At 44.9% G+C, this 13,906-nt stretch overlaps 1 protein-coding gene across 2 annotated transcripts in view; it reads left to right on the top strand.

The window, feature by feature from the left end:
- LOC137324374 (thrombospondin-2-like) overlaps positions 1 to 9,163 on the top strand; it is a 70,819-nt gene extending 61,656 nt beyond the window's left edge. For both annotated transcript variants that reach the window (XM_067988590.1, XM_067988589.1), the window contains exons 20-22: positions 928 to 1,025; positions 3,168 to 3,307; positions 5,710 to 9,163. In XM_067988590.1, coding sequence (XP_067844691.1) covers positions 928 to 1,025; positions 3,168 to 3,307; positions 5,710 to 5,717 — 246 coding nt within the window. In that variant the 3' untranslated portion in view covers positions 5,718 to 9,163. The remainder of the gene's footprint in view (positions 1 to 927; positions 1,026 to 3,167; positions 3,308 to 5,709) is intronic.
- The last annotated feature ends 4,743 nt before the right edge of the window (positions 9,164 to 13,906 follow it).

Below are 13,906 nucleotides of genomic sequence, written 5' to 3'. Positions count from 1 at the left end.
TTTAATTTTCTTCAGTTATTTTTTTTGCACCGTCTTAACAACCTAGACCAACAGAGGATTACTGAGAGCCCTGGTTGATGTCGCCCAGCATGCCTGCTCCAGTCCCTGTGACACCGTCACTGGGATGCCCCACCTTTAACCCAGAGTATCGGGGTGGGTGGGGGCCCCGTCCCATTGCACTTGCTCAGTACAGGCCTGCTCGCGAGTGTGAAACCGGTCGGCTCGGGGCGCGTGCAGATGTGAGGAAGGTGTTTGTACACGCATGGTGTCTTTATTTTAAAACAACAATCAAAGAAAAGAAAAATAGGCTTTCACCGGCCTGTTTTCAAGGAGCAAAGTTATTGGCGGGTCTTTGCTGTAATTACTCCCAAAGAGGGTGGTGTTAGTTGGCATCACCATTTGATCCCTATGTTGTTGCTTAAAGCCACGCTGACTGTAAGGGCACAGGTCCGTTGTTGTAATTTATTCTTGGGATGGGGCCAACACCAGCAAGGCAGCGTTTATTGCCCATCCTTAGTTGCCCTGAGGGCATTGAGAGTCACCCACATAGTGTGGGACTGAGGCCACATGTTGGCCAGGCTGGGTAGGAGGGGGGGAGCGGGTTACCTCAACCAGTTGGCTTTTTATAACAAGCCATCCTGACGTGCCAACCCACAAATTACCACCTGTATTAAATTCACTTTCACAAGTTGGCATGGGGTGAGATTTGAAGTCAGCCATGGTAATGACGGAACAGGCTCGAGGGGCTGAATGGCCTCCTCCTACATAGGAACATAGGACCAGGAGTAGGCCATTCAACCCCTCGAGCCTGTTCCTAACGCCGGCTTCAAACACTGCGACAAGGCCCCGTTACTTTGTGAATCTTTGCTGGAAGCCATTTTTCTCATCAAATCCACTGGAGTTAATGCCGATCTGTTTATGTCTCAGGTTCGAACCCTATGGCACGACCCCAAGAATGTTGGCTGGAAGGATTACACCGCCTACAGGTGGCACCTGATCCATCGGCCCAAAACAGGCTTCATTAGGTAAATACCCTCAGAAAGGTCCATTGCACAGGCACGGCAGCACAAGTTTAAAAACAAATCCCACGGGCATCCAGGACATGCGCTGCCGTTCGTTTGGGCAAATAGCTCAGAGATTGCACAGGGGCCCTGGGGGGAGGGACAGGAGTTACAGTCTGGGGAAGTTACACCACGTCGGGACGGGAGAGGCTCGAGCTGGTCTGCTCCTGTCCTTTTTCGTACTCTCCTTAGCAGCTTTGGGAGAAAGACTGAGAGGAGATACAGGCCAAAGTGGTAAAACCTTAAAATGAGTAGAAGAGCAGCTACACTGATATTAAACGTGAGAGGAGAAGCTGATGAAATGTTAAAAAAAAAGCATGTGGGGTCCTAGGTTCTAATAATACAGGAATAGAGTACAAAAGCAATGAGGTATTATGAGGGGTTTTGATAAGGTAAATCGGGAAAAACTTTTTTCACGGAACGGTGAGTGAACAACTAGAGAGCATAAAGTTAAGATCATCACCGAAAGAACAAAAGGAGAAGTTAAGGGAATTTTTTTTACAGAGGGTTGTTAGGATGTGGAATGCTTTACCAGAAACAACAGGGGAAGCAGGATAAATATTTTAAAATGTAAAAGGTTAAGAGATGGGGGATGGGCAGAGTGCTGGCCCAGACACGATGGGCCAAATGGGGAAAAGGCAAATGAATGGGACTAAGTGAATAGCTCTCTCAGGGAGCTGGCACAGGCACGATGGGCCAAATGGCCTCCTTCTGTGTTGTAAAGTTCTGTGATTCTAGTTTCATCGCTAGCAACAGCATCAAATCAAATCATGGCTCACAGAACAAATGCTATAGTTGGAAAGAATAAAGTTCTGGGGCTTATGGTGTGTGAATGTTGTTAATATATAAATACAAGTTTTTCAACAAATAAACACCTGACACATTCATATGAAATTCTTTTATCACTATTTTAATGGAGGTGTTGACCTATTGATTTTAAATAGATTGACACCTTTGTTGAAACAGTGGACAGAGGAATCTCCTAGGAATGTGATATATGTTCACAGGCCACAATTCACACAGCATAATTTCAAGGCCGCAGTATCAAAGGTGAAAGGTGAGGGTATCAGTCAGTGCCCTGAAAATAAGTGAGAAGAGTTATTACTATTGGATAAAAGTGTTTTTAAATCTAAACAAATCAGTTTAAAAAAAACTGAGTGAAGCGTGAAGTGAAATTCTGTTTGAAGCCCGCCCATTGTGAACAATTCACTAAGGCATGCAGCTTTCAAATAAGGTGGAGGGAGGAGCCTCCTGTTTCCAGGCTTCTTATAGAGAAATTACAGCCGGCGACATTAGCAAATGAATCTTTAATACGTTCGGATGACACCTTTCTGCCCTCTACTTTAATGGAGGTGTTTAGACTATTTAATTTAACCTCTATTAGGATAGCAGGAAAGGAATATCATCCAAACACATTATGGGGGTAAGTTTTCTGAGTTTGCGCTGGTGATGGGGTCCCTCGCCCAGTAATTCTCCGCTGTGCGCTGGCAGTGGGCGAGGGTCAAGGCCAACAGCACGCACGTAGAGAAGTGAGAGTCCGCTGGGATCGCCAGCAATACGTTCCAGGCTAAAACCAGAAAACAAACTGCAAATTCTGAAAATCAGGAACAAAAACAAAAAGTACACCGCAGGTCCATCGGTATCTGAAGAGGGGGGAATGGTTAACACTTCTCTTGTCAGTATCAGTGGACTACACGCCAGTGAAGGCTGGTATTCTCTTTAAAGGGGGAGTACAGTCAAAAGTCTACACATCTGCATATATATAAAATGTAAAAACAGTCTATCTAGTGGACATTTCCAGTCCTTGGTACTTCTTGCCATGCGATCACACTTTAAATGTCACACTCAAGTTATATATATATATATATATATATATATATTCTGTGAGTTATATATACATAGAGAGAGACACCTACATTGAAGTTACACAGTTCAGTTCTCTGTGTCACGCAATTCTCCACAATAACTGTTTTGGTGCAGGTATGTTTATATACCATCTACATACGGTTGCGGATATTTGAAATCCATTTCATGTTGTAAACGACATTTGTAAGTACAGTCATGGTTTGGCAGGAGGGATCCTCAGTTCTGGTTCTGTTTACACAGAGTGGTGGTCTATGAAGGAAAGCAAATTATGTCTGACTCTGGTCCTATCTACGATAAGACGTTAGCCGGAGGACGACTAGGGCTCTTCGTCTTCTCTCAAGAAGCCGTTTACTTCTCTGACCTCAAATACGAGTGTAGAGGTGAGTCTGCCTGCCTTCCATTGTCTCTGTATGTCGACATTTTAATGCGAAACACGCACAGGGGATTCCGTATCCCTCCAACTGCAGCACAATGTTCGGTTCAACTCAGGAACCTCTCGCAGTCACTGTCCGTCACAACACCTGCAGCCAGTTAAAGCAACCTGGACAAAGTCAGAATAAACCCAGCCCCTCCTCCCCCCCCCCCCCCCTCCAAACCCTAACTAGAGTTTTTAATAACGAACACAGCCTTGTCACCTGATCGACTATCCTTCACTAGCTTCCAATCTCTTACCTATCCAACGGTCACAATTTTCCCAACCTCTCTGGTTTTCTGGATAGTCCTATGGTCATCGCTTCTCCAAGCTTTCCCCTCTTATTCTTCCTAAGCTCCAAATGTTCCATCCCACACATTCTTTCTCATCCCTGCAAACGCACTGAGTTGCGATTAAGGCACATTTCACAGTCTTCTACTCTTACCTATCCTTTGCCCATGACTTCAAAATGATTGGAATCCATATCTCCCTCAGTTCTCCCTTCCTCTGATAGTTTGCAGGCTTTTAAAACCCAAGCTGCTGCCACTTGGACATTCCATCCTGACTTACCTCATCTGACCTGACATACCCGCAGATGTCAATCTTAGTGGGATCCTGCACTACAGAACTTGGCCCTTCAACCATGGTTTCTCAATGATTTATATTGTATCTTATCGCACCAGAACATCTCAAAGCCGTTCAGATACAATGACATGACAGCTGCTCTGCTCCATCAACATCCCACAGACATTGCCCAAAATACCTTCTTCGAGTAGTGCCAATGGGATCTTTAACATCCACCTGAACCATTGAAACAGGTAATTGAGGCCGAGGGTTAACATTCGCCTGAACCACTGAAACAGGCTTTGGATTAACATTCACCGGAAAAATAGCTCATCAATAAGGACAGTTCAAGGATAACCACATCTCGCAGATCAAACCACATTTTACCCTCTCACAATCTATGATATCACTTGTAATCCCTCAGTGTGTTCCCATCCTGAGCAGCCTATATTTTATTCTGCAGTAATACCTCCATTATCTGATCCAATGGATGGATCCCGCACTGGATAATGGAAGATAATCAAAAGTCCTCAAAATTTAGCCCCAACACAGGAATGAAGACTCATTCAATACAAATAAGAAACGCGACATTATGTAGTTTCGGTGTCTCGAGCAAGGCTTTACTCCAAGAGAATTCTGATGGATAGTCGCCAAAGGCAGATATTTGAAATGCAAATAAACAAGGTTCCACAATATATATATATATATATATATATAAAAAAATATATACCATAGGAAAGGACAATGGTCCAGATAGATTTTTTGCAGTCTATATCATATAGAAAAGCATTATATACATACACACTACATATACAGTATAATATATTATATATATATAATGTGTGTATGTATATAATATATTTCTATGTAATATAGACTGCAAAAAGTCCCTCCGGACCATTGACTTTCCTGTTCTGGTTGCGATTCAGAGAGGAATCTAGTCACAGCGCCAGACAATAGTTGTTCTTTTGAGTCGCAACCGCAAATTTTTCGGACTTTGCATTCCCAGTGGGAAGCCTGTACTTTTCCACACTGACGTTAAACCCAAAAAACAACTATTTCCAACTCCCACCCGCCCCCAACCCACCCGTTGTTGGGGTTTAAAATCACCCCCACCATCTCTTCCCGTCACTTGATTTGACCTTCAATGGAAAGGTCGGCAGACAGGCTTATGAAGCAGTTAGCCACCCGTACCACGTTCTAACAACAGTTCAATGCCGTGGCTAAATTATAAATGAAGTAACATTTCATTGGGAGTGTGTCACAATCTCTGAGTTCTGAAGACTCAGACTTTGTTCTCTACGGTCTCTGATTTAATTAGAAACCCTTGGTTGTACTGCAGGTTTACACACTCCAGCCGGGCATTATTCTATACGAATAGAGAATTCTTACGAGCCGTTTACCCAAACAAAGGCGCAGCTGTTTTCAGCACTCAATCCCATTGAGTCGTTTCTTACTCTCTCTGGAAACACATCTAATTGTCTCTTGGGCCCATTGATACAGTTCACTTCAATGGCCTTCCCCTAACTCGGCGGGCACTGCTGATTCAGCCTGGGGGCCTTCCCTGTCACGTGGCTCAAAACCACATCAAGCCGCGTGGTTATCCACCAACCCACCGAGGGAGCCTAAGGCAAAGTACGTCTTATCCACTAAAATGCCTGCAGTCATTGAAGGGAGACGTGCACTTTTTTTTTCAAACTATCTAGCATAAAATGAGCCGCCATTTCGCAATGAAAAAGTCACGTTTTAGGAGGACCCCTCCTAATGGCAAGAATTTTAATGCAATGCGACGTCCTGTTTTCACAGATAACTGAGTACTGCTTTTTGCAGCACAAGTAGTGGAATCCTGAACATGCTGTGCAGCCTCGTCACCTCAATCGGACTGGCAGTCCCGACTTCCGCCCACTCTTTCCTCGCTGGCTTCCTGAGTGTAACCTTTGACCGCCTCCCCCCTCTTCGGCTGACCGTGGTGACCTTGCTCGCTCTGTGCACCAGCTCTCTGGACGGCCCGGCACAGATGCGTCAACCAAGCCACTACCGCGGCAGGAAGTTGACCATCTCAACAAGTCTCGTATCGTGACTGTACCTAGATAGAGGGATCATTTAACAAACTTATCGTGCTATGATATAAGTCTGCCGTTACTATTTTCTAATAAGGCTTGTTGTCAAGGAAACCGAGTAGCGGGCTGTTATTTTTTAATCTGATTTAACGATGTTAAAAATGACATTTTCTGGGAAACAAGAATGAATTACAAAAAAAAACTGTTTTAAAACCACTTTGTTTATAACTTTTTCTACCACATTCCATTGTCTGTACATAGAAGCTTCCAGTTAGCTATTGGGATACCAAATGGCACAGTTATTGCAGTAATGGCATACAAATCCTATAGACACTCTCTTATGTATCATTTAATCTATCAACTGACGTGCCAGTTACTTTTTCTCAGCTGGAAAGCGCTAACTGAGTAAAAGCTATGACTGGTATTGGGGGATGGGGCGAAGCAAACGACAACCAATAATGTATCAGCTTAATTTGAATATATATATTCTATATATCGTATATCATTTGAAAATCACTTTGTTCTGGCTTTCACGCACATTACAGAGTCTGTCAATGTTAGTGACGCCTATAAGAAACTCTTTCTGACTTGAGAAGCAACCGACTCCTTCCTGTGTCCTTTGACCTTCCTGTATCTCCCCTTCTCCCCCTCCTCTCTCCCCCAGTCCCTTCCCTTCCCCCGCTTCTGGACGAGGAAGATCCGCAGATCACCGCAGAGTGCGAACATCTTTCAAGGAAAAACACGGCACGTGCGAGGGGGGGAAAAGATGTGAATATTTAGATTGTATCATATTTTCCTATTTAATTTATTTATGGTTATTTTTTCTCTCTCTCTCTTTCTTAAAAAAAATTGTTTGTGGGAGGCAGTGAATTTTTGCCAAAGATTGTAAATAATTTATTTATTTGTTTACACTGAAATAATATCGAAATTTGAAACCGCAACTTGGCCGACAAACCCTAGTCTTTATTTTTTGATTAATGTTAGGTAAATAAACTATCAAAAGGCTCAACCGATGTTCTGTGACTTAAACCGATTTGTGTTTATCTTGTAGCCTCACAGTTACACATACACGTTAAATAAATTTGCTCCACCTTGTTTCCTTTAAACTGTAAATAGTACCGGTATACTGTAAAGCAGGAGTGTCCAAGGCTTTTGTTTTTTGCCTTGTGGGCCTCTCTTAGGTACCATGGAGCCTCTCAGGCCACATGTAACATTTTAAATGGACGTTCCCATTAATCTGCTCTATATCTCAAGCAGCTGGCACTAACAGAGCTTGGCGTTCTGATTTAATACCCGCTCAAAGGTGAGGCACCGGAGCAAAGAACAAGCCCTTTCCAAAAACCTCGGGGCCTGCCACATTCAAACTGGACAAGCCAGCGAGTAACAAAAGGGGCTTCGTTGGACCAGACCGCCAGGCCTCGCAGGCCCCACGAGGGCCTCAGGCCGTACTGCGGACTGCCCCCCACCCCTGCCGTTGACAGTCAATTCCCACATTTTCCGTCGCTCCACTCTCATGGCATTCTGTTACATCAAGCACTTCACAATGAGTACACGGGGGGCTATTCGTCCCCTTCGAACAGCAGGATAACAGTGTTGCTAGATCCAATATCTTGCCCAGTCAATGCATGTCTTCACATTGTATAGCTGTTGAGTACCGCAGGATCATTTGTTTTCTTTTGTCAGGTTTTGATGCTTGTCATGTTTGTTGTGTTTTTAAAAAATATATATATATACACACACAAGGTTATCATATTAACTGTACATAGCTAAAGAGTGCAGTTTGTTAATGAAGCATCTAATAAAAATACTCAGCTTTACGTTTCAGTATTCTTGTATCAGAGTTACAGCAGACGCCTGCAAGAAATGACTGTGGCTTTCCGAGGGGGTCTCCTGTACAGCAATGCGTCCGAATCAGGTGATGCACCACACAGAGGCAAATCAGCATTGTTTCCTTCCTCGGACTGAAGTCTTTGCATTTACAGCACCTTGCTGTTATTAGGCCAGTCAGTGTGTAATGATCTACAGAATACCATAAAACAGAATATCAGCAAATGTGTCGTTAGCAGCCCATAATGGCCTTGGCTAATAAGAAAATAGAAAGAACTTGCATTTATATAGCACCTTTCACGACCTCAGGACGTCCCAAGGTGCTTTACTGCCAATGAAGCACTTTTGAAGTGTAGTCACTGTTGTAATGTAGGAAATGTGGCAGCCAATTTGCGCACAGCAAGGTCCCACAAACAGCAACGTGATAATGACCAGATAAGATGTTTTAGTGATGTTGGTTGAGGGATAAACATTGGGCCGGGGCACCAGGGAGAACTCCCCTGCTCTTCATCAAAATTGTGCCGTGGGACCTTTTACGTCCACCTGAGAGGGCAGACGGGGCCTCGGTTTAATGTCCCATCCGAAAGACGGCACCTCCCGACAGTGCAGCACTCCCTCAATACTGCACTGAAGAGTCAGCCTAGATTTTGCGCTCAAGTCTCTGGAGTGGGACTATGAACTCACAACCTTCTGCCTCGGAGGCGAGAGTGCTGCCCACTGGGCCACGGCTGGCACCTTCAATAAACCGATCCTTCAGTGCTAGAACAGAAGTGCTTAGAAATGCTGGTTTATAACATTAGCGTACAAGAGCTTAACATCTGATATTCCTTTCTAACAAAGGCATTAACCTGTTTATTTTAAATGGCTCCATTGAAGTAGAGGATGAAGGAAAGCCAAGTGAATGTGACGTCCTCTAATGTCGCAGTTATTTCTACATTTAGAATTTTTAGGCTTTTAAGCCCATCAAAGCCTGTCCTTCACAGCTCAACCCCACCAACCTACCTCCTCACCATAACCCTCAATACTCTATCTACAAACACGTCTAATTGTTTCTTCAATCTGTTTATGCCGTCTGCTTCCGTGCTAATTTATTCCATAATTCCGTTACTTTTCGAGGAAGAAAGTTCCTCTCTTAACGTTAGAATCCTTATTCTGAACCTTTCTCTCCGAGGATTTGAACCCTTCACCAATATCAACCGTCACACTTTCACAGCAAGAACATCTTGACTGTTGTCTGTTGTAGAATTATTTTACTTTGAATAAATTCCTTCGGATAGGAATTAAGAAACCCAAATAAAACGAATGCACTCTGTGTGTGGATATGCAAGTGTATGAAATGGTATATTAAAAACAAATAAATTGCATTAAGCTTATGTTGACTGAATTGTGCTTTTGGAGTGAATTGCAGTCTGTAGGGAAATATTCCGTAGCAAAAGAGGCAGAAGGGGAGATGAGGAGAAATTGTTTTTTAACGCAGCGATTTGTTCTGACCTGGAACCCACTGCCTGAAAGGGCGGCAGAAGCAAATTCAATAGTAATTTTCAAAAGGGCATTGGATAAATACTTGAAACGGAAAAATTTACAGGGCTATGGGGGAGTGAGCAGGAGAATGGGTCTAATTGGACAGCTCTTTTCAAAGAGCTGGCACAGGACACAATGGGCCAAATGGCCTCCTTCTGTGCTGTTAGATCCTATGATACCAGAAGGTGGATTTTAACTCTTGGGCAGGAAGCTGAGGGGGTGGGGAAAGGGGAGACGTGGCATTCCCACTTGGGAGTCTCCGTGGGAAAGAATGGCGATATTTGCCCAAGTCAGGATGTTCCCATGGTGTTGAGGGGTGCCACCTTCTGCCAAGTCCACAGCCAGATGGCAGACAGGATCTCAATCAGGGCACAGAATTAAAGCTTGAGTTCTGAGCTTGAGGTGGAAGTGGTGAGTACAGTTTTAGGGAGCGACTTGGTGTGTTCCTGAGTGAGGAGGACATGAGGGAATAGCGGAGGAGTCTGTGCTAGGGACGTTAGGCTCTAGATGCATCATGGGCAACTATCATCTGGAGCTTGCTTTATTGGGGAGGAATTCCTTAAGAGTTTTCCCCTGAAATTGGGCCAGGAATTAGCGATAGTAGAGGTTGGGGATGCAGTACACAAGCTCGCACAGACAAGTGAGTGGGCCGTGCACCGATGGGCCTGACAATCTTTTCTCATCTTTCTTTTCATGTGTTGATCTTTGTATGTTCTAAAATTCATTGACAGCCTTCCCAACCCTAATAGCAAATATCTCCCCACTGTGGGACACAGGAGGGGGTGGGGGAAAAAAGACTTCTGTTTGAACACTCGTGCCGTTTGGTTTATATTTTAGAACTTGTCCACTCTAAAACTGGATGGGCCAGGCCAAAATCGGTTAGAATGTGACTCTTCTCAGGAGGCTTCCTGCACCTTACTGTGATCCTGCTAGACCATTCGGGCCCAGTTTAATTTTACACATAGCCACTGTTGTTCTGTCACATTTAGGGCAACTTTACTGCTGGGAGCCTAACTTGACATTTCTGTCACGTCTTGCAGTGTGGGTAATACGAGGCTACGGGTGTCCTGCAGCTTCATCTTCTCTCAACGGGAAGGCCATTTTTATGCCTCCGCCCCCCCACCCCCACCTCTCGAGGCTTCCTTTGTTTTTGTGTCCCTTTTGAGTTCAGCAAAGAGAGAGAGAGAGAGAGAAAAAGGGCATCGGTAATTTTGAATAAAAATTGCAGAGCCGTGTCTTCCGATGGGTTTAAGGAGCTCCGTCGCCAAAACAAAAGGCAGTGCAGCATTCCTCCACTGGTGCAGCAGGATGTTATAGGGCATCGTCCAATCCCTAATGAATGACATGTTGGAAAAGCCAAGCTAGCCTCCAGTAATAACAAGTACCAACAACAACTTGCATTTATATGGCGCTTCTAACGTAGTAAAACATCCCAAGGCGCTTCCAAACAAAATTTGACACCGAGCCACGTAAGGAGATGTTAGGACAGGTGACCAAAGCTTGGTCATTGAGGTAGGTTTTAAAGGGTGTCTTATAGGAGGAGAGAGAGGTAGAGAGGCGGAGAGGTTTAGGGAGGTAATTCCAGAGCTTAGGGCCTAGGCAGCTGTAGGTACGGCCACCAGGAGCAATTAAAATCGGGGATGCACAAGAGGGAGGAATTGGAGGAGCGCAGAGATCTCAGATTTTTATAGGGCTGGAGGAAGTTACAGCGATAGGGATTGGCGAGGCCATGGAGGGATTTGAAAACAAGGATGAGAATTTTAAAATCGAGGCGTTCCCGGACCGGGAGCCAATGTAGGTCAGTGAGCACAGGGGTGATGGGTGAACGGGACTCGGTGCGCGTTAGGATACGGGCAGCAGAGTTTTGGATGAGCTCAAGTTTATGGAGGATGGAAGATGGGAGGCCGTCCAGGAGAGCACTGGAATAGTCAAGACGAGAGGTGACAAAGGCATGGATAAGGGTTTCGGCAGCGGATGAGTTGAGGCAGGGGCAGAGACGGGCGATATTATGGAGGTGGAAGTAGGCGGTCTTGGTGATGGAGTGGATATGTGGTTGGAAGCTCATCTCAGGGTCAAATAGGTCGCCAAGGTTGCGAACAGTCTGGTTCAGCCTCAGTCGGTGGTTAGGGAGTGGAGTTCGTGACGGGGAGTGAATACATTGGCTTCGGTTTTCCCAATACTTAGTTGGAGGAAATTTTGGCTCAACCTGGTCCAACTCGTGTTGGAAATGTGATTAATGAGGACAGGAGAGAAGAAAAGAGCAAGTCATTGGAAAGTCATTAAGACAGGCTGGAGTGGGGTCTTCAATATCAAATGAAGACCCCGCCAGCCCTGACTCACTGCCACAGAAACCAAGCAGCAGCTGACGTAAAGTCTAATTTGACGACTTTTTATTCGGTCAGAGCTGAGGAATTCATTGATTTTGTAGCTCAACATTCTATACCTAATGCAGTCACTCCAGCTGATACCAAGCCAGCTACAACAAAAACTCGCATTAACATAATGTCTTTAACGTAGGAAATCAACCCAAGGCTCTTCACAGGAGTCTAACCAGACAAAAATTGACACCGAGCCAAAGAAGGAGATCTTAGGAGGAGTGTAGTTTTTAAGAAAGGTCTTAAAGATGGAAGGAAAGGTTTAGGAAGGGAATTCCAGAGCTTAGGGCCTAGACAGCTGAAGGCACGGCCGCCAATGGTGGAATGAAGGGAGTGGGGTTGCATAAGAGGCCAGAGTTGGTGAAACGTGGAGTTCTTGCAGGTTTGTAGGGCTTGAGGAGGTTACAGAGATAGGGAGGGGGACGAGGCCATGGACGGATTTGAAAACAAGGATGAGAATTTTAAAATCGAGGCATTGGTGGACCAGGAGCCAATGTAGGTCAGCGAGCACAGATGGTGATGGATGACCGGGACTTGGTGCGAGTTAGGATATGGGCAGCAGAGTTTTGGATGAGTTTCAAGTCTATGGAGGGTGGAATACGTTACACTGAAGGATCTTACACTGCAAGAACCATACATTGTTTACACACATGTTTCAGGGGCACAGGTTGGAAGAAGACTATTGACAGTTATCGCTGGCTCACCGTGAGTTATGTGGGGATGATATGATTCTGCACAACGAGCATATAATCATCCCAATAAAGCTACAGGATCGAATGATATCTCTCAACCACATTGGCTATCAAGGGATAATCAAAAACAAAGCCCTCTTCGGAAGCAAAGAGTGATTCCCAGCGATGGACAATAATCTACTGAAAGGTTTCTCAGCTGTCAGGCAACAATTGTTGATCACAAGCCAGCACCACTCGCCATAATACATCGAATTTACAGCACAGAGACAGGCCATTCGGCCCATCCGGTCTGTGCTGGTGTTTAAGCTCCACACGAGCCTCCTCCCACCTTACTTCACCTCACTTTATCGACACATCTTCTATTCCCTTCTCCCTCGTGTACTTATCTACTTCAAATGCATCTTTGCTATTCTCCTCAACCACTCCACGTGGTAGCGAGTGCCACATGGTAGCGAGATATTGGACCTACCGCATTAGCTGTGACTAACAGTGAAGGATTTTTGTGGACCCTTTTCCAGCAGGAGATTATGGGCTGGATCTTCCTTTCTGCAGCTGGGACTTCCGCCTGCCTCTCCGAACCTGCAGCGACCCTGACCCATTTTCCTGGGTCAGTGGGGGAGGAACCATTGGCCACGCAGAGCAGGCTCCTGGAGGAATTGCCACTGATGTTGTTGTTGTCGTCGTCGTCGTCGTCCTGGCTTACACATGTGCAATGGATGAATTGGCAAAGGCACTTAAGGACAATCAGTGGATGGGGAATCATACCCCACCAAAGAGTTTAGGTGAATTGAAACTTTCAAAACAGAGATTGATAGATTTTTGTTAGGCGAGGGTATTAAAGGTTACGGAACCAAAGCTGGTGGATAGAGTTAAGATACAGATCGGCCATGATCTAATTGAATGGTGGAACAGGCTCGAGGGGTTGAATGGCCTCCTCCTCTTCCTATGTTCATCATTCTCAATACTTGCTGACAACCTTTTTTCCCTCTCGTTTTCTCCCCTCCTCTCCTGAAGGCACTGACTGTTTGCTGGCAGTATGATTCCCCATCCACTGTTTGCCTTAAGTGACTTTGCCCGAGAGTCCATTCTGCAAACGTAAACCTGGACAACAACAACAACACTGCTGGCTTTGCCTCCTTGGGAATGGCGGGTCAACTCCCTCCTTGGATGAAAATGATTCCTTCCACTTCACAGTCTGCAGCAGAAGTTTGGTACTTTAACGTGGGACCACTGGTTGTTCACCATTTACATTAACAATTTGGATTCAGGAACCAGAAGTACAATTTCAAAATTTGCGGACGACACCAAATTGGGGAGTGTAGTTAATACAAAGGAGGAATGTGTCAAAATTTGATGGGACATTAATAAACTTGCAGAATGGGCATGTGACAAGTGAATTTCAATATAGATAAGTGTGAGGTGGTGCTTTTTGGTAGGAAGAATAAGGAGGCCACATATTGCTTGGATAATAAGAGTCTAAATAGAGTAGAGGAGCAAAGGGATCTTAGGGGTACAGATACACCAATCA

The sequence above is a fragment of the Heptranchias perlo genome, chromosome 8 (assembly GCF_035084215.1).
Source record: "Heptranchias perlo isolate sHepPer1 chromosome 8, sHepPer1.hap1, whole genome shotgun sequence".
In the NCBI taxonomy this organism is placed as follows: Eukaryota; Metazoa; Chordata; class Chondrichthyes; order Hexanchiformes; family Hexanchidae; genus Heptranchias; species Heptranchias perlo.
Note: the sequence above shows the minus strand (reverse complement) of the source record. Positions and strands in the feature narration are given on the sequence as shown.